This window comes from Physeter macrocephalus, chromosome 7 (genome assembly GCF_002837175.3).
Source record: "Physeter macrocephalus isolate SW-GA chromosome 7, ASM283717v5, whole genome shotgun sequence".
NCBI lineage: Eukaryota > Metazoa > Chordata > Mammalia > Artiodactyla > Physeteridae > Physeter > Physeter macrocephalus.
This window is the reverse complement of record NC_041220.1, coordinates 125,555,904-125,577,415: the sequence shown is the minus strand read 5'-3', so window position 1 is coordinate 125,577,415 and position 21,512 is coordinate 125,555,904. Positions and strand designations below refer to the sequence as shown.

Genomic DNA, 21,512 nt, shown 5'->3' with positions numbered 1-21,512 from the left:
ACGCGCAGGCTCAGCGGCCATGGCTCACGGGCCCAGCCGCTCCGCGGCTTGTGGGATCTTCCCGGACCGGGGCACGAACCCGTGTCCCCTGCGTCGGCAGGCGGGCTCTCAACCACTGCGCCACCAGGGAAGCCCTGTAAAGGTTTTAATTTCCCCATCAAATCTGAATGAGATCCTTGCTGGGAAGAGTAATCTTGGTTGTAGGTTTTTCCCTTTCATCACTTTAAATATGTCCTGCCACTCCCTTCTGGCTTGCAGAGTTTCTGCTGAAAGATCAGCTGTTAACCTTATGGGGATTCCCTTCTACGTTATTTGTCACTTTTCCCTTGCTGCTTTTAGTATTTTTTCTTTGTATTTAATTTTTGATAGTTTGATTAATATGTGCCTTGTCGTGTTTCTCCTTGGATTTATCCTCTATGGGACTCTCTGTGCTTCCTGAACTTGATTGACAATTTCTTTTCCCATGTTAGGGAAGTTTTCAACTATAATCTCTTCAAATATTTTCTCAGACCCTTTCTTTTTCTCTTCTTCTGGGACCCCTATAATTCAAGTGTTGGTACCTTTAATGTTGTCCCAAAGGTCTCTGAGACTGTCCTCAATTCTTTTCATTCTTTTTCTTTATTCTGCCCTGCGGTAGTTATTTCCACTATTTTATCTGCCAGGTCACTTATCCGTTCTTCTGCCTCAGTTATTCTGCTATTGATTCCTTCTAGAGAATTTTTAATCTCATTTATTGTGTTGTTCATCATTGTATGTTTTCTCTTTAGTTCTTCTAGGTCCTTGTCTTTCCATTTTGCTTAACTTACTGTGTTTGGGGTCTCCTTTTCGCAGGCTGCAGGTTCATACTTCCCATTGTTTTTGGTGTCTGCCCCCAGTGGCTAAGGTTGGTTCAGTGGCTTGTTTAGGCTTCCTGGTGGAGGGGACTGGTGCCTGTGTTCTGGTGGGTGGGGCTGGATCTTGTCTTTCTGGTGGGCAGATCCACGTCTGGTAGTGTGTTTTGGGGTGTCTGTGAACTTATATTAATTTAGGCAGCCTCTCTGCTAATGGGTGTTGTGTTCCTGTCCTGCTAGTTGTTTGGCATGGGGCATCCAGCATTGGAGTTTGCTGGCCGTTCAGTGGAGCTGGGTCTTAGTGTTGAGATGGAGGTCTCTTTATAGAGCTCTCGCCAGTTGATCTTACATGGGGTTGGGAGGTCTCTGGTGGTCCAATGTCCTGAACTCGGCTCTTCCACCTTAGAGGCTCAGGTCTGACACCAGGCCAGAGCACCAAGACCCTCTTGATGTCTGTTTTCCTTCCTGCTACTTTCCTTCTCCTCTTCCCTTAGAATCCTCTTACCAGCAAAGCTGCTTGGTTTTCTCTGTGAGCCACAACGAAGCTGTCTTTAACTCTGTCCAAGGTTGGGTGGAAGTACTTGAGTGCTCCTAGACAACCAAATCAGGTTTATTATCCTTCTCCTACACGGTAGCAGTTTCTCATGAGTAAACAACTCTCTAGTGATAGTGTGCCTTTTATCATTCTCTTGGGTCTTCAAATGATTGTAACAATTTTCCCGTTTTATACTAGACTGAATGGACTATGATTCACTTTCCTTTTCACACATGTTCAACTCTTCTGCTCCTGCCTCATTTTGCCAGGATACTATTTCTTTGTGGGTACCTGTGCAGGTGAGCTGGGTCCTCTGCTCAGGAACTCACACAGGAGGCTGCGCGGGAGCTGCTGGTCAGGGCTGGAGACTGATTTAAGGCTCCAGGTCCTCTAGCAGGCACATGGTTGTTGTTGGAATTTGCTTCGTTTTGGTTGTTGAGCTCAAGCCCTCAGCTGATAGAGACCATCTGCTCTTCCCTCACATGTGGGCCCCTCTCCAAAATGGAAGTTCACTCCTCGGGCAGCCGCCCTGTCACAGAGTCACCTGAGGGCCGGACGTCCTGTTGGGGGCTCCTTTCCTCAGGTCCCAGAGACGCCTGAGCGGTGGCCTCCTGTCAGGGGCTTCCCAGTCAGGTGCAGTCGCCTGAGGGCTGGGCGTGGGGTCTGAGTCATGTGGGGTGCTGGGCACTAGCCGGCTTCAGCCGGCGTCTGAGCCCAGTGTATATTCTTAACAATAAACGTACAAGAGTGCCCATTTCCTCCTTAATTTACCAATAGTATGTTACCAAAGGTTTTTATCTTGTCCAAATTGATAGGTGAAAATGATACCACAGTGTCACATTTTACTTTGCATTCTTTTTTTTTTTTTTTTTTTTTTTTTTTTTTTTTTTGGTGGTATGCGGGCCTCCCTCCGCTGTGGCCTCTCCCGTTGCGGGGCACAGGCTCCGGACACGCAGGCCCAGCGGCCATGGCTTCACGGGCCCAGCCGCTCCGTGGCATGTGGGATCCTCCCAGGCCGGGGCGCGAACCCGGTTCCCCTGCATCGGCAGGCGGATGCGCAACCACTGCGCCACCAGGGAAGCCCCTGCATTCTTTGTAATGAATGAATTTGACCATCTTTTTAGGCTTAGTTTTCTATATGCTTAAGACCCAATATTTATTTGCTTTTCTTGATGGGCTCTTTGTTGTAAATTAGGAAGAATTCTTTTAAGAATTAAGAATTATTTTAAGAAAATCAGCCCTTTACCTGTGATAGGAGTTGAGAATTTTTCCCCCAGTTTGTTGTGTGTCTTTTTAATATTTGTGGGTATTTTTTCCCAACCTTTTAGAATTGTGTGTAGTCAACTTTACAAATTGTTTATGGCTTCAGATTTTGTGTCCTATTTCAAAAGCTCCTCTCCCATATGAGGATATTTAAGAAATGTTTTACCCATATTTTCCTTGGTACACTAATGGTTTCACTTTTTACATGATAATATTTGATCTGTATAGAATATAGTTTGATGCAATGTGTGGGTGGGGATCCAAATTTATTTTTTTTCCAGATGATTACACAACTGGGTGTGTTGAATAATCTGTCTTCTCTATTGATTTGAAATATCACTTTTATCATTTACTAAGTTCCCATATCTACTTAGATTTATTTCTGGGCTATCAATATGCTATAGAACCACATTGTTTTAATTACTATAGTTTAAAACAAAATCAAACAAAATACACAGAAACACATACATATGTCCTTACTTCAAGACTCTTACTTGAAGAGACTCTTACTCAAATTATTTTGCATAATTTTCCTGGTTATTCTTTCTTGTTTATTTTTCTCCTTAAACTTTAGAGTCAGCTTGTATAATTTGCAAAATATTCTGTTGGTATTTTAGGCGTTGTGTTAACTTAAGAAGAATTGACATCTTTATAATGTTGCATCTTCCTTTTCAAGAATATGACACCTTTCCATTTGTTCAGATCTTCATTCGTGTACCCAGTATCATTTTAAAGTAGTCCTCAGAGTGTTCATATTAATTAGGATTAAGTGGTGCAAATCACACAGAAATACCAACCACTAATAGCTGAAAGAACATAGAAATATGCTTCTCTCTTCTCTTCAGGAATTCTGGAGGTGGTCATTCCAGGGCTGGTATGGTACCTACCACTGTCAGGGGCCCAGTCTGTTTCTATCATATTACTCTGTCATGATTGGCTTTCATTCTAACATGATCTCACAGTCCAAGAAAGCTACTGGAGCTCTGGCTGTTATTTCTGCATTCCAAAATATAGTCAGACAGTGATAGGGAAGAAAGATGCCTCCTTCCTGTAAGGAACTTCTGTAAAGTTACACAAACAACATGTCTGCAATGGAGGCTGCGAAATAAGTCTTAATTCCTAGTGGCCGTGTGCTGAGCTAAAAAACCAGGGAAGAGAATTGGCAGTCTCTGCCAAAGTGGATTATATTATTTGTCTTGGTGCTTTACACATACTTATATCTGTTATTTGATTTATAAGTCTCAAGTTTTGACCCTCCAGCTCTAAAATATGAAAAAATCAGTATATTTACTTTATCTTTCACCATTTTTCCCCTCTTCCTCCCAGCTGTTGCTAGTTAAATCCTTAGAATTGTAGGGGTGGAACAAAAATACCTTTCCTCTACCCATTAGGTTCTGTAGCTGGGGCCTGTGAATTAAACTAACAAAAGGCAGATTAACAGAAGAAAAAAAAAACTATTTATGCATACAAAGTGCAAACACATGGGAGAATTTGGTGATGAGTAACTCAAAGGGGTAGTTAGAAATTGAGGCTTATATATCATCCTAAAAAGGGCAATGAATTTGTGGAGAAGTGACAAGACAAAGGAAAGAGGATGTCTTTGGGCTCCCAGGGGTGGTAAATTGTGTGAAGGTAAGTATATATATGGGGAAATTAATGGAAGATTAGGGTTACTGTAGTAAGGTTTGTGTTTGTGCAGACCCATCTCTGAGCCAACTTTCTGTTTCTAGTGATGATGCTTGTTTCTCTTCCTCTTGGTATGGGAGAGGGGAGGGGGAAGACCTGCACAAAGGGAAATTTATGTCCTGTTCTTGGGCAGTTGGGAGGAAGGCAGTGAGCTCCTTCTGTGTCTTCTGCTTCTTAATTGCCTTCAGCTCAAAGTAATCCTGTCAAAGTGTTATATTTGGGGGTGATATTTTCTGATCCTCTTCACTACCTTGTAAGATTATAATTCACATTTGTTTTAGTTTTAGTCTCACAGCTAAACAGTCAGTACTCACCATCAGTCTTTTTGCCTTAATTTTCCATTAATCTCTTTGTCAGGTAAAGTTTGTCTTCCTCCAGTTTCTTCAAAAAGAGCTCATGGGAACTACGTTCTCTGAGTTATTTCATGTCCTAAACTGTTTCCTATTTTCTATATATTCATATTGACTAGCTGTAAAATTCTTAGATATGACTTTATTTTCTTGATGTATTTGTAAACATTGTTCCACTGCTCCTAGAATGGAATGTTGATGTGGAAAAGTTTGAGGCCAGCCTGATTGTTTTTCTCATATAGTTGACCTGAGATTTTGATTTGAATGCCCAAATTTTCTTTGTTTATCTTTTGAATCCAATAACTTGCAATTGATTGTTCTGTAGGTGGATCTACATGAATTTTTCCTGGCATGGAGTCTGTCCTTTCAAATTGTACATTCAAGTCTTCTTTTATTTCTGAATAATTTCCTTGAATTATACCTTGAAATATTTTTTCTGTTCCATTATTTGAGGTCTCATCTTCAGAGATACCAATTAGATGCCTGCTGAATCTTTTTTTCTCTATGCCTTTTGAATTTTTTGTCCATTTCTCTCTTTGGCTCCTTTTTTCCCATCCTGTCTTTTATTCCTGTCTATCTTCATGTATGCTGCTTCAAATATATCTTTCATTTCTGTGATGATTTAATTTTTTTCTTCCTCCTCTTCTTGAGATTTTCCGACTTATATATCATTTCCTACTTTGACTTACCATATTTTCCTTGTGCTCTTATTTTGAAGACATGATTGGTCCCTATTTTTAAAAGATTATGTTTCAATAATGGCATTATGTTTTCATCTCTTCTTTAGCATTTTTCTAGTGAGTGTTCTCTATTTGCTATTTGTTATTTTCCTTTTTTTCTTGGACTGTCTTAGTATAGATGTTTTTTAGATTCCTTACTGACTATTACTCAGTTTTGAATGAAGTAAGTTCTTCTCAGACCAGCTGCTTTCAGGAGGTTGGAGTGGGGTCAGAGAATTCCAGGGCCCCATCCCAGGCTAGTAGGAATTTGCCTTTAGGCACAGCATTGTGTATGTGAGTTCAACTTATTCTTTATTATCTCTTGTCAAAAATAGCACTGCAGGATTTTTCACAAGGCAGACTCTCCCTCTCCACCTCACTCACAAAGTACTTCTAGCAATTATGGCTTTTCTTTATAATTTCTCCTTCAGCCCTATAATTCTAAGCTTCTGTAGCCTTTGTATCAAAAGGTCAAGGACATTCTCAGCCATGAATGTCTGCTCTTGGCATTTCTCCATATCCCCATTTGACCTTTACATATAACCTTTCTAAAAAAGAATATAGTTCCTCTAAGTCTCATTAATGAAGGAGTTAGTGTTTCTGTTTCCTATTCTCCTTATTGCTTTTGAGTGATTTAGAAGAAGTGGAGAAACCTCTAAGTATACTGTTAAATTGAAAATGGCTATGCCTCTGCATGAGATGATCCTTGCTAAATGCCTAGAGACTCCAGAATCCTGTATATTTCATATTTTCTAAAGAGAAGAATTCCCTGCGCCTGTGACATAGTCTTCTGTAGCTCCCCAAAAGTGATAGCAGAAAAAGAGAAACGGAGGGAAAAAGTCTCAATCAGCTATATATACACCAAACTTCATATAAATATCTTGATTACATTTAGATAAAAATCTACCTGTTATCAACTCCATGAGTGATAACAATTGGTTTATTTGTTATGAATTTTTGTTTCATGTAGTGTGATTATGTGATTTACCTTAAAGAAATTCCAAATCTTGATCTGCTAAATGGGGATTTTTCCTTCAAAGGGGTGACCTTTGTAATACACTAGTTCTAATGGTTTATATCACAGATCAGAATATTTTTGGAATATCTCTAAAGAGTTACTTCTATAATTAGTTTATAAGACACAAAAAAGTTCTTTGTTACTTTCTCAGTCCTGAACTCAGCTAATCATTCACCTTATTAACAAGACAGTGCCATCTGACTTCACATTTTTTCAAAAATAGTCACATCCTTGGACTTCCCTGGCGGTCCAGTGGTTAAGACTCTGTGCTTCCACTGCAAGGGGCACAGGTTTGATCCCTGGTTGGGGAACTAGGATCCCACATGCCGCAGGGCTTGGCAAAAAAAAAAAAAAAAAAAAAAGTTACATCCACCTTCAAAAAAATATGTGGCCATCACCAATCAGGTCATCATCTTACATGTTTTACATTCAAATGAATGTTTCCTCTCCATGACAGTTACTTCAAAGACAGAGATTCAGATGTGTCTCAAAGGGCAACAAAGGAAAAATTTTTAGGTGCCTTGATCAATGGCAGTATTATTTATATTAACATTAATTATTACGAGCATGCAGAGGTAATTTTTATGTATATGAAGAATTTTTTTGAAAAACTGGGGATGATTTTTCTGGAGAACATAAAGACTTGGAGGGATAGCTATGATTGAATTCTGCTCATGAATACCTGTGTTAATTCAAGTTAAAAGTACATAGATATGCTAATATGACCTTGAGAAATGAGAGTATATTGTAAGCCTCCACAAAAGCTGGGCTGTAGGTTCTTGTCTCTCTACTCTCTTCTGTGGCAGCTCTGCTTTAACAACCTTCTTTGGCTTGGGAACACCTCTGGCTCAGATAGTGTTAGACTGTCTTCGGCCCACATGATGGTCTCTGATCTAATTCACATAGGCTTGATTTTACTGGAAGTACATGGTAATATGAGGAATTCACCTTAAGCTTCATGGCACATTCAGGATATCCTCTGTTATGCATGGTCTTAGGTTGTAAGACTACAAATATACAGTCCATGGCTTCAAGGATCTCTCCACTGGAGTGGAAGGGCAGCACGGAGGTGGAGAGGAAGGGAAGGAAAGAAAAAAGTAGGTGAACGTTCATACAACCTTGGGATATGGCTATGTGGTATAAGTGAGATATAAATAAAATGGTATGGGAACCCAGGGAAACCCAGAGGAAAAATATTTGAAAGCTGATCAAGTAGAAGAAGAAGGAAATCTATTCTCTGTTTCTCCAAAGAACAAAACTTGGACCAGTAGTTAGAAAGTACAGTGAAGCAGACTTTGGCTCAATACAAAGGAATTTTTTAACAGCTACAATTGTCCAAAAATAGACCAAACCAACTGTCTGGAAAAAGTAGCAGGGTCTGAATCACAGATGTTTATTCAGAGGCTGTGCAATGGTGATCTGTCAGGGTATGTATGTCACAATGAGTGGTATGAAAAAATGAAAAACACATGATTTCCAAGGACCCTTCCCTCCCTAAAATTCTGCTCTCTACTTCCAAGTTCTTTGTGTTTGTCCAAATCAATCTTATTACCTTATAGTCACACTTTATAGGTTGCTAAAATTCAGATTATAGAATCTACCGATGTCAGTCAAATTTGGCTTCTCTGTAGGAGTAAATGAGGAAATAAATGTAAAAGTATCTGATCGATTACTTAACAATTGTTAGTTGAATTTGAATCAGTAAAAAATAAGCAAGTGAAAAGAAAAGCTTTGATGCTTTTTGAAAAGGCAGGGCATACACACATATGCAACCATCCAAATCTCATTCCTTCTCCCAGTCTTAATGGAGGGCTGAGAAATGAACTTGGATTTGTTTGCAAGAGATAATGTTTGAGGTAACTAGGACCAAGCTTTCCACACCTTGGATAGAGGAAATCCGTAGTCCACTCAATAATATTACAATGTCTTCCTTAAACAGTGACTCACATTCTCATATTGAGAAATATGGATAATTCCTGGAGGTCTGTGGAATGTGGAAGTTAATTTATAGACTTCTGTTGCATTAGTCAGCAGTTTGACCAAGAGGGAAAGAAGATGATTCTGTTATTGATCGATTTAATTTGTGGTACTGGCTTTGATTAAAGAATCCATCAGAAATTTAGGTAAAGATAATATTTTAAGTGATACTTTTACTTATTACTCACAAGTTTCATGATCTTTGCCTACAGTACCAGCATTATTAAGATGGGTTAATCAAAATTTTCTTTATAAAAGAAACATAAATGATAATAAGGAACAATAGTTACATTAATTGAGCACCTTCTATGTAATTAACTTGTATTATCTTTTACAAGATAGATGCTAACATTTCCATTACACAGATTGTCACCAAGATTTGATTGCTTGTAAATAACTCAAAACACACTCAAATCCAAGCTATTTGTCCTTGTAGCCCACTTTCTCAACTGCTATACAATACTGCCTTGGGTTCACCAGACAAGCTACCTAATAGAATGGAAATGGCTAAACTTTGCACCTTCTTTGAGCTGCAAATCATTTTGGAATTCACATCAGTTATCTTTCCAACATGAACTAAGGGATGGACTATTACCATGTAGTGTCATATGTGGGGAAACTGATTTCAGTCCAATAGCAGGTGTCTTCTTGCCTTTTAGAGAGACTCCAACTTGGTGCAGTGGTAGAAAAGTATATTTAAGCTATAAATATTAAGGTGGACATTTTTGTGGGATGCATGGAAAGCTTAAAACACATCAAATTTTGAAGGGAAAAAATTAAGCCTATAACTATAATTTTCCCTGCAGGTTAAAGATGAAATGGAGATGAATATGCCTTCTTCATTTCCCTTCAACGAGGGAATTTAATCTGAATAGTTTTGCTCAGGATATTTCTAGGGAACTTGAACACTATATGAATGTTTAAAATATTTTATTTTCCTGTTATTGTCCCTTCTGGCAGTAAATGTAAGTTTTCATAGACTTTCTATATGGCAGTAAATGTAAGTTTTCATAGACTTTCTAAGTGTGGTTTTGAATAATGTTACATAAATGTTTTAGAGTATTATACTAAGGAATGTGGGTAGCAGTATCTTAGTCCTCAAACTTTATAAATAATACCAACAAGAGCTGTCCTTTTCTAAGCAGGAACTATGCTTTTTACATGCGTTTGATTATTTAATCTGTACAACTTATTAGTTGAGTTTTATTACCCCCATTTTATAAATGAGGAAATGGAAGCTTAAAGAGTTTAAGCACCTTTAATTCACTCAGCTAGTAAATAAAGGCCTACATTCAAATTCATAGATTTTTGACTCCAAACTTCTGCCTCACTTAAATTTTTAGAAGTTTCATTTTTTCTGGAGATAGTATTTCTAAATAATGCACTTCTGAATGGTACTAAATAAGACCCTTATAAGCCCTGAGTTATTCTCAGTTTCTTTACCACATGAAGTTTTTACAGCTTTGTTTGTAAAAGTGAAAAGTATTTGTTTATCGCGACTGAAGGACTGTTGGCTACTGAAGATGTAATGAATGCCCAGGCTAGCCAGGCACAGCGATTTGCTAGGCAGCATTAAAAACCTATTTATAAGAGTATTTTAATTGTTTTTATTTTATTTTAAATTTTGATTATGGACTATTTCAAACACAGAAAGGTATCACAAAATGTCCTGTTAGACATCTATGTCACTACCATCTTACTTTAATAAATAATAACATTTTGCCATATTCTTTTTGCATCTTTTTTGTAAGGAAATTTTGATACAACTAAAATACCCCTACTCTATTACATTGGCTTTTATCCCTACCCGGCGATCTTCACTATCTTAAAGTTCTTGTATGTTCTTCCCATGTATACTTTATTTATTATTTACATAAGTATATTCATACCATTATGTATTGATACTAGTTTTCTGTGGTTTTGAAATATATATAAATAACATTACCTATTCTGTTTTTTTTCACTTATCTTTATATTTTTGAGAATTATCTATACTGATACACATATATCTTGTTTTTCATTCTAACTGCTCTATAATATCCCATTGTATGAATATACAATGTTTGTTTATTCCTCTGTTGATGAAAATTTAGCTTATTTTCCATTTTTGCCTATTATAAATAATGCTGTATTGAACATTCTAGTAAATGTCTCCTTTTGCACATTTGTAAGTGTTTTTCCGGGTTGTGTACCTGGAAGTGGTAATATCAATTTCTATTTCCAGTAACAGGGTATAAGAGTTTCCCAGTTTCTCACAAGAACTTGGTATTATCAGAATTTTTAAATTTTGCAAACTACAAAACAACTTCCCTTTATACTTCAAAAACGTCAGCATCATGAAAGACAAGGAAAGGCCAAGGAGCTGTTCCAGATTAAAGGAGACTGAAGATACATGACACCTAAAAGCAACATGTGATCCTTGATTGGGAAAATGAGACAGAATATAGACTATGTATTAGACAGTTTGATCCATGTTAATTTTTCTAAAGTTTGATCATTGTAGCATGGTTATATAAGAGAACATTCTTAGAAGATACTCATGGAAATATTTAGGGATAAAATGACATGATGTCTGAAAATTATTTTCAAATGCTTTAGCAATATAGTAATAATAGACACAGGGAGCAAGAAAAAGCAAATGTGGCAAATTTCTAACATTGGTGAATCAAGATGAAAGGTCTGAAGTCACTTTATTTTACTTTCAACTTTTCTGTGGGTTTGAATTTTTTTCAAAAGAAAAAATGTTTGCCAAACGTATATGTGTGAATTGGTATTACTTTTTTAAATGTACTCTTCTCTGATTACCAATGAGATTGAACATCTTTTCATACATTTGTTGGTCATTCAGTTTTCCTTTCTTGTGAATTTAAATTCTTTTTCCTAATTCTACTTGGCTGTTTGTCTTTACCTTAGTAACTTGTCAAAATTCTGTCATGTCCTGGATACTGATTCTTGGTCAGTATGTTTTGCAAGCAGCCTCTCTCCCTCTTTGGTTTGTCTTTTAACTTCATGTAATGGTTCACTAAGGAGTTGCAGCCTGTGAATGTGTAAAAGTGACTTTGTTTTCAATAATTTCCCACTAACTGTTTTATTTTGAACTCTTCTTTTCCACTGAATGGAGGAGCCCTTTACAACACCTCATCAAGATTCCGTAACTTTCCAGTGACTTTGGGTTATTAGAAAGTCTCACGTTTGTAATTAAAGAGATAGTTATGTTTATTTTGAAACTTGAGAATTCCCTGGCAGTCAGTGGTTAGAACTTGGTGCTTTCACTGCTGAGGGCCTGGGTTCAGTCCCTGGTGGGGGAACTAAGATCCTGCAGGCCATGCTGCATGGCCAAAAATAAATAAATAAATAAATAAAAATTATTGAGAGAGAAAAAGAGAGAAAGCAAGAAAGAAAGCAAGAAAACAAAAAAGCAAGCAAGCAAGCAAGAAAGAAAGAAAGAAAGAAAGCAAAAGAAAGAAAGAAAGAAACTCTCCAAATCAATCTAGCACTCTTCTCCTCACTCCTAGCACAAGCTAAACCTCTGAAGGTGACTCCAGTGGCTAAAGGCTGTGGTCTGCTTTGTCCACACCTCCTCCTGTTAACTCTTCTAGGTGTTCATCCTGTGCTCTGTGGAGAGGGAAGGGGAAGAAGCTGAAAGGTAAACATCTTTTGCCTTGAGTTAACTGCAGGTTGCAGTCTCTTCCTTGTTGTTCGTCACTAGTGCTCTAACACTGATCAAATCCTGATGTCCTGCCTGTGGCCGTCACCAAACTGCTGCCTGTCTAACTGGGCGAGGGCATGTTTAAAGGGTTTGAAAAGGCGATGCACAGCTCCCTGATGCAGAGATCTGGCTCTCACTTGAGGTGTGGATCTAACTTTCACCTTTCCCATAAGGATAGCCCATTGTCCAAACCCCATTTATTGAAAAGATTATCGTTTCCCACTGATGCGTGTTCTAACCAACATAGTGGAAATGTGTCTCTGTTTGTCAAATATTGAGAGTACAGGTTGACCCAATGGCTGTTCCTCTCTTATCACAGTTCTTTTTCCTTTCTGACTAAATTACCAGGATCAGGCCAGCCAGCCTGCTGGAACAGACATCTAATTGGGAGCAGGATGCCAGGCTCCCTTTCCTACAGGCAACCCTAAACTTTACATTGCCTTGGATTTCCTTCTTCCGTTCGCTTCTAGGAGGCGGGCTGCACCTTCTCCCTTCCACACAGGTAAGGGAGAGAATAACCTCTCTCCCTGCAAGGCCCATCATCCCTCCCATGTCTCACTCTCTTTCCTTATGGGAGGTGAGGAGAAAGTAGTTGGTAAGTTCGGTACTGGTCTAGTGAGTCTCAGTAAACCCTGAGGGGAGGTGGCTGGCTCCAGCTGCAGGGGGCAACGTGGTCTTAGACCATGGTGGCTGATCTGGTACTTAGCATCCTCTTTCATCAGTCTTGGGTTTATCAACAATTCCAGGACAACAGGAAAAATCCCATCTGACAGAAGAGCACATGTTATTGATGTTCTTCCTTGTATGAAAGTTTTAAATTGTCCTAATATGGTCAGATTTATCAACATTTTCCTTACGGCTTACCCTTTCTGTTAGCTTTCTCGAGAAACATAACCATATTCCTTTCAAAGTTTTTGCTTTTCACATTTAGATTTTTCGTCCATTTGTCTCTCTTCTTTAATATATGGTGTGAGGAAGGTCTAATCTTAACTTTCCCTGTAAGGATAGTCCATTGTCTAGGCCCTATGTGTTGAGCAGTCTTTTCTTTCCCACTGATTTGTATTACTGCCTTTCAAGCTGCTTTTAACTGATAAACACTTCGTTTGTTTTTTCTTTCTATGGGAATATGCCTGCATTGTCCCCTAAACCTAATTATATCCCACCCGTCACAGTGAATTGTTCCAGGGAGGTTTCGTTGGAGCAGGGATTGTATTCACTGTTGCATCTCCAGTGCCTAGTATGGTACCTGGCACAGAGCTGGCACTCACTAAAAATATTTGGTGAATGAATGAATGAGTCCTGCCTAAGGTCTGTCCTGGGGTCCAGATTCCACACAACTCAACAAGTTTTATACATATTTTATTATGACTGGTAAAATGGGCTTTTCCTTTTTGATAGCATGGGCTCCCTCTCAATCTGTCATTATTCTCTGAGACAGACATTTTGAATTATCCTAGATTTCTCCTTTTTACTTGACCTTGGCATCTAGTGGGTCACTTTGGTTCATAATTCATACTTTCTTAAAACTGAGGTACATTTTCCACCCTTACTATATCTGCATTTCAGTTAGAACTTTCTTTTTCTTTATTGTCTTTTTAATGTTTGGTATATGCACAAGAATATGTGCAGCACGTCAATTATGAAGTATAATTACATGCATACCTAGGAAGCCACCACTTCCATGAGAGGGATAACATTATCTGTCCACTGCCTCTGCATGGGTGCTCCTCCATAGGCCACACCCTTGCCTCCACCTAAGGGATAGTCACTATCTGGAAGTTTGGGTTTCTCATCCTCTGGCTTTGGCTTTCTTTTCAAATATAGGTTTATCACAAATATAGATAGTCCTAAAAATGCATTATGTGGATTTACTTTTATTTAGTAACTTTATAAGGATAGTTTCATACTTTGTGAAGTCTGCCACTTGAATTTGTCATTCAACATTTATGCTTCTAAGATTCATCCATACTGTTGTGTGTGGCCATGGTTCATTAATTGCATTAATTAATTTCATTAATGAAGAGAATGACATTACATTGTATAACATACCATGATTTATTTGTCTATTCTTCTGTTGGTATTTGTTTGGATTGTTTCCAGGTTTTTTGCTGTCTCAGACAAGATTGCTATAAACCTTGTCTATGTCTGTCTCTTGGTCCACATGTGCTAAGTGTCTCTAGGGCCTATACCAAGGAGTGGCCTTTCTGAGTGAAAGGATATGCAAGTGTCCAACTTTAAAAGATAATGCCAAATTGATAGGGGATTAAGAGGTACAAACTACTATGAATAAAATAAGCTACAAGGATATATTGTACAGCACAGGGAAAGATAGCCATTGTTTTATAATAACTTTAAATGGAGTGTACTCTTTAAAAATATTGAATCGCTGTGTTGTACACCTGAAACTAATATAATATTGTAAATCAGCTGTACTTCAATTACAAAAAGATAATGCCGACTTGTTTTTCAAAGTGGTCTACTGTACTTGTACTCATGCCAGTGAAGTACAGAAGTCCCATTGATCCATATCCTTTCCAACACTTGGCATTATAAGATTTATTAATTTTTCCCTTTTTAGATATAAAATTGTATCACTTTTTTCCTTTTTTCCAGTTTTATTGAGATATAATTAACATACAGCACTGTATAAGTTTAAGGTGTACAGCATAATGATCTGACTTACATACATCATGAAATGATTATCATAATAAGTTCAGTGAACATCAGTCAACTTGTATAGATACAAAATTAAACAAATGGAAAAAAATTTTTTTCTTGTGATGAGAACGCTTTGGATTTACTCTCTTACCAACTTTCATATATAACATAAAACAGTGTTAATTGTATTTATCATGTTGTACATTACATCCCTAGTACTTATTTATCTTATAATGAAGTTTGTACCATTTGACTGCCTTCATCCAATTCCCCTCCCCACCCCCATGTATCTCCTTTTAACTGTAATTTGTATTTCCCCAAGAAAAGAGTTTGAGATTGTTTTATATGCATGTTGGCCATTCACAATTCCATTTCAGTGAAGTGCCTGTTTGTCTTTTGCCCATTTTTCTATTGGATTATTTGAGTTTTTCTTATTAAAATTCTTCATATATCTTGGATCCAAATTCTTTACCAGTTGTAAGTATCATCAATATTTTCTCCCAGTGTGTGGCTTGCCTTTTTACTTTCTTTATGGTATCTTTATAAACAGAAGTTTTAATGAAGTTTTAATTGTAATGAAGTTGAGTTTATAAATCTGAAAAGTAGAGATTATAATAGAATTATAATTATGGTAGAAATACTATAATTAGAATTTTTATCTTGTTTAAAAAACATCCAGTTGTACACTGAATTTATAAATATATTCTCCTGTACTTTCTTTTAAAGGATTTAAAAGCTTTGTCTTTCATATTTAAGATGCATGTGGAGTTCCTTTTTTTGTGCATGGTATGAAGTAGGGCTCCAATTTAATTTTTTCCATATGGATAAACAATTATCTTGTAAGAGCATTTATTTAGTTTGAAATATATTCACAATATATATTGCTATGAGAGGAAAACATATAATATAACAGAATATATGGTATTTAGGCAACATAAAATGTAATACATATAGTAATTAGTATATATGCAAAATTTAAAGATATTGGGAAGACATACACCAAAATAACAACGATTATCTTTGGACGGTGGGATAATTGATGATTTTTGTTTATTGTTTAGTTCTCTATATTTTCCAAATTCTCCATATTAAGCATATATTTATATATTTTTTAAACAGTGAGAAATAAAGTAGTATCTATAGATAATTTAGTGTCAGTGCTCCTTAAAGAGAAATCATTATTTGAAAGAGAAGCCATGAATTGAAGTCTTTCAGCTTAACTTCTTTTGAAGCTTCTTGCATCCCCTGAGTGGGGTGGCAGTGAGGGTGAAGGCTGGGTCAAGGCAATGTTTGTGGATCATGCACTAAAACTCAGTACAAGGTGAAAAGGTATGAGGTTCTGAAATCTGGGTGAGTCTTCTGTAAATAGTTACATACAGCTTCTCTCCCCTGAGTTCTTTGCTTTACAGGTATGTAAGGCTCTTCGGGAAATAAGATCCAGATTACTTATGTGTATCATTGGTGATACAATTTTTTTTTTTTTGGCCCAACAGCAGATAATGAAAAGACTTATAAAGCGGTATGTTTTGAAAGCACAAGTAGACAAAGAAAATGATGAAGTTAATGAAGGTAAGCACCTTCAACTTGAGAAACATCCTTTTACAACTAATTTAATGAACTTGGAAAACTTCATATTGAAGGATACTTTAAAAATCCAATATGGGAAAGTAAAAAATGAAAGTAAAAGTCAACCAGAAATAACTATTGTTAGTGCAATTCCTTCTTACCCTGCTTTCAAAAAAAAAAAGAAAACAAATTTAAGTCGATTTTGGAGTTGCCTTGTATTTTGACTCATCATAATATATCAAAGCAAGACTAAGCCACTTAATCCCAGTAGGAAAGACGGGGGCATTACTGATTTCAGTACAAAACATTTTTAATAATAAATTAAAATTAAAACGTGTGAAAAAGAAAAAAAAATCCAATCTCAGGTAACTGTTTGGGTTCCTCCCCAAGATTGACAGGAGAATCTTGCGCTACATTTCTAAAACTCTGTCTTTTTAAAGAAACAGTTACTTCAATTGTCAATCAGAGACAGTTTATCACTACAGAATGCCCTGATTTCTTAGAATGTAAAGTCTGCCATCTTTCTGGGAGTTTTTAATCCCTATTACGTAAGTAGTCTGTAGTTTCACTTCTGTTTCAGGGAGTTCACATTGAGTGTTAACATTTTTCCGGTGATGCAGGTAAAATAACGTTGGCTCAAACAGAATCCACATTTCTTCAGAAAAATCTTTACTTTGTTGTCCAGAAAGAAATCTCTAACCCATTTTTCTCATCTGGTGTTTCTCTTTTGCCTTTCACTTTTCTTCTTGGCACCTGTTTTCCAGGCATATCCTAGGCAGCACGTCTGTCTGGACTATAACACTTTTTCATCAAAGGCTGGGGTATAAGCCAAAGAACAGGTTCAGAGATGGAAAGAAATCAACCAGGGAGAAATAAGTTGCCCTAAAAGTAGAAACTATAGCTTTCAACACCAGTGAGATGCTACTAGATAGAGCTACGCTGATAAGAAAAGGTTAAACTATTGATGAGCTTTGAAGCCACTACTTGATTAATGCAAGGAATCTCTTACAAATCTGAGTCAATACAATGGTATGTGTTTGTAGAAATCTAAGAATGTGTGATTGGAAACCAGCAAAAATCCAATCATGGTGACCTAGAAACAGTCTCAGAGAGACAGGTTTGGAATTGAGTTTTAGTTTAGAAAGCAGAAACCTTATCTGTTGTACCATAACCTCCCTGAAAACAAACAAAAAAACTAAGTGAAGGGGGCAGTGGGCCACCATGACAGCATCAAAAACAAGGAGTCATCTTCCAAGTCCTTTTATACAAAAGAGGAAAACGAATTAAGGAAAATTTGGAGTTTTGAACAAAGTTCTAACTAAGAAAGTATATCATATAATTTAACCTGTTCACTGAATAAATGAAGAAGCTAAATTCCAAAGAGGTTGAGTAATTTGTGTTTCCTATATTGGCAGACTAAGTACAACACTTAGTGTGTAGGCTTCCCATAACTCAAAAACAAGGAAGGAGAATGTAGTAGTAGGGAGGTGAAAGGGGGCCCACTGGGCTTATGGTCCAAATATGATATTAAATGCTGTGAGAATCCATTTCTTCCACCAAAGACTGACCTCGCGATTTCGAATTTGATCAGTTTATTTCCTCTATGTTGCCAGATGTGAAAGGAAAAGCCCCCCCCACCTTTTTTTTGCCACAAAAAGAATCAAATGTTTCGTGTGTATTCTTGAGGAAGAGTTAGAATTCTTTAAAATAAAAGGTTCTGACGTTTATATAATAAAAGAACATAGATTATACTTTAAAGCATCATAAAGATACCAGGAAATATCATGAAAGATGTGTTTTACATATGATTTTATTATAGAAAGCTATTAAAGTGCCAATGATTTAAAGAATCATTTCTTGGATTCAAGATAAATTCATGCCCCAAGGTTTACCTTTTAAGGTCAATGGCTTATCTACATTACAATTATTTGCAAGAGAATCCAGTTATTAATTGCAATCTACACATGCTCAGAGTATTACCAAGCTAAATTATGGGAATAATTGTGTTTTAATAGCCAGAAGTTTCCTATGGAGACTTCTGTGTTTGTAAACATTGCCAGTGGTATCACATCTAAACTCCTTAATTTCACCATTGCTTGTTATTTCCTTATACATCATCCCCTGTGCCACAGAAACTAATTTGTTTGTTCCTTAGCTCCATGTTCATTGCCATGCCTTCGCTAAGAAATACCCCTACTCTTTTTCCTTCCTTTCCCTTACTTCAAACTTGACCTCAATTTACTTCTTACGTGTGAGTATTTGCCTGTTATATAGATTGATTCATTTTTAGAAATGTTTCATTTTGCTAGGATTCCCTTCCAGCCTAGCAATGGGAGATGATCCATATAGGTGTCAACCCTTATGGCTCAGGGAACCAGACAAACTCCCTGAGGATAGAAAGGAGATACTCTGATTATAGACCAGTTAACAGAGAAATCACCCTGTGTTAAAAATTGGCTGAGCCACAGGACAATACTTTAGCTGAGTTTTACTTTTAAAACATAGCTGAACTACTTTTTATAGCTTTTTTTTTTCCAAAGCCAGTACATTTTTAAAGGCAGACATTCCTTAAACATTCTAAAGGAAAACACCTAAAGTAACTATGTTGGAGATGTTATGAGACAAATGCATTCATGTATAAATTTCACTCTTTGTTTTTTTCTAAATATGAAGGGCAAATTACCAATTATATGTTTTTTTAATACAAATACCATAGGTGAATTAAAAGAAATCAAGCAAGATATCTCCAGCCTTCGCTATGAACTTTTGGAGGACAAGAGCCAAGCGACTGAGGAATTAGCCATTCTAATTCATAAACTCAGTGAGAAACTGAATCCCAGCGTGCTGAGATGTGAATGATTCAGTAACCTGGAATTATGGCTTTGACTATAGCACAAATGTGGGCAATAATATTTCTAAGTATGAAATACTTGAAAAACTATGATGTAAATTTTTAGTATTAACTACCTTTATCATGTGAATCTTTAAAAGTTAGGTCTTAATGATTTTACTGTTTTATCACATGCAAATGGTCTTCATTTTAATTGTCTGCCTTGACATTACAAACAATGACGTGCCATTGTATTTAAAGGCCCAATATTACTACATTATTGATATTTTTGTCCATTTTAGAATAAACTGTATGTCTTTGCACTACCTGTTTGCCTCTAAGAGACTGTAAGCTCCTTGGGGACAGGGACCATGTCTTATTCATCTTTGTGTCTCCAGCATCTAGTACAGTGCCTGGTACATAGTAGGTGCTCAATAAATGTTGCCAAAACCAACTGAACTGAACTGCCAACGAAATACGAATAAAAATTAAAAGGCCATCACTATGTAGCATATCTTCCCTTGTCCAAGTGCTAAAGAGATTTTTTTTTTTGAAAAATATAAACTGAAAAAATTTTACAAATAGCTATGACTTGGTCAGATTTTCTTAGAATTTTTGACATCACTGATAATCCTAGAACCTTTGAGCCCTGAATGAAGAATTTCACAATGAAATGGGTTAATAGAAAATATAATTACATTACATACTTGTTTCATAGAATTGTTCAAAACAACACATTAAAGATTTTTCTAAAGTATATACTGTTTGCTTACTGTCTTAGATTTTCATTTGGTTTTTTTCAGTAATGTGAATTTAGTCAGTGGGGTGGTGAATTTTGTAAAGTCGGGGGTTATGCAGGGTTGTTAGTTTGTTATAACCTCCTAATTTCTGCCTCTGATGCTTTAATGCTAAATAAGTTAACAACTGACTTCATATCTAGCCTGTTAGCTCCACTCTGAGTTTTGGAGGGTATGCTATGGGGAGGAATAGGAAGGAGCAATGGCTGTGTACCTGGAAAGCCATGTCCAAGCATCACCAGGTATGTTTCATTTTCCTTTGAGGCATCTCTTGCCATCATTGCTTACAATGATTGACATCCTTTTCCTTATCAAGGCATTTCACTTACACTTGCTACACAGAATAGATTGTGATGTATGTGTATGACTTACTATATAACTGAGCTGAACACTGGTAATATCCACAATACCTCATGACTTTACTAGGAAAGGGGATAGATACGGACTGGTAAGTTCCCTCCTCTCTTCACAGACCATAAAACGTCAAAGTATTTTTTTTAACCAGCTAGGTTTAAATCTCTCATAGAGTTATGCTTACCGTCCTAATTCTCTTCAGTCTGTTCCTTTCAAATCTTACCAGAATACAAATTATGATCATAGCTCAAAGATGGTTTTATAGGTTCTAAAAGCCAATTACATACATAATACTTCGAGTCATTACTATCACACAGGAAGCCTTTCTAGACATGAAGACAAAAATGAACATTAAATGGAACTACATAAAGCTCTTTAAAGATTAGTTCTTAATTTCTACTTTTGGAGACTTAATTAAATTAAGAAAGGAACTTTATACATTTTTTGCTACCATTGTAGGATATTTCATTAACTTTTGTGCTATGCTAATAGTATAGCTGCAGAAACCATAATAGGTAGAGGGCTTTCCTTTTGGGTTTTGTTTTGTTTTTTGGTTTTAAAAAGAGATTTTCTATTACAAAGGAAAAAACTCCAGTGAATTGTGCGGAAATACTGGTTTTTACACCACCCTAAAGGGAAACTTAGGTTTTTTTTGAAGTAGAAAAGTTACTAAAGTTGAGATCTTAAATTGTGAAAACATACAAAAACACCATTGTCATTTTTCAAAGTTTGTGTATTTTATGTTATACCTCAGAACAGAATAAAATACTGAATTTTTCATTGTTGTATGTTACTACACTTTATATTACAACAGTAAAGATATGGAGTTTCCAGAATAGACAACACTTTCAGTCTTATACATAGAATTATCTAGGATTCCAAGTGAGGATATTTTTGCTTACAGCTGTGGAGCAGAATAATAAGTAATATTTTTGATTGGGGTTGGAAAAATGTTGAATGTAAAAGTGTTAAAAGCAGCTAGTTTAGGATTCTTGGAGTCTTGAGTGAAGATAAAACTCATGTCATCTATGCCATGTGAGTACATACATCTTTTCAGTCCATACCTTTCACAACTCTAGAGCTCTCAACATAGGTTTTTTTCTCCTTTATTTACTATGCTTGTGTAAAACTAGTGTTTTTTTGTTTGTTTGTTTTTTTTTGCGGTACGCGGGCCTCTCACTGTTGTGGCCTCTCCCATTGCGGAGCACAGGCTCCGGACG

At 36.6% G+C, this 21,512-nt stretch overlaps 1 protein-coding gene across 5 annotated transcripts in view; it reads left to right on the top strand.

The window, feature by feature from the left end:
* Positions 1–19,788, top strand: part of TRPC3 (transient receptor potential cation channel subfamily C member 3) — an 81,432-nt gene extending 61,644 nt beyond the window's left edge. For 2 of the 5 annotated variants that reach the window (XM_028492246.2, XM_055086206.1), the window contains exons 11-13: positions 7,400–7,498; positions 16,239–16,314; positions 19,028–19,788. In XM_028492246.2, coding sequence (XP_028348047.1) covers positions 7,400–7,498; positions 16,239–16,314; positions 19,028–19,170 — 318 coding nt within the window. In that variant the 3' untranslated portion in view covers positions 19,171–19,788. Of the gene's footprint in view, positions 1–7,399; positions 7,499–9,184; positions 10,184–16,238; positions 16,315–19,027 lie in introns of those variants that run through there. The other 3 variants (XM_028492248.2, XM_024119518.3, XM_028492247.2) reach the window with 2 other exon arrangements.
* The last annotated feature ends 1,724 nt before the right edge of the window (positions 19,789–21,512 follow it).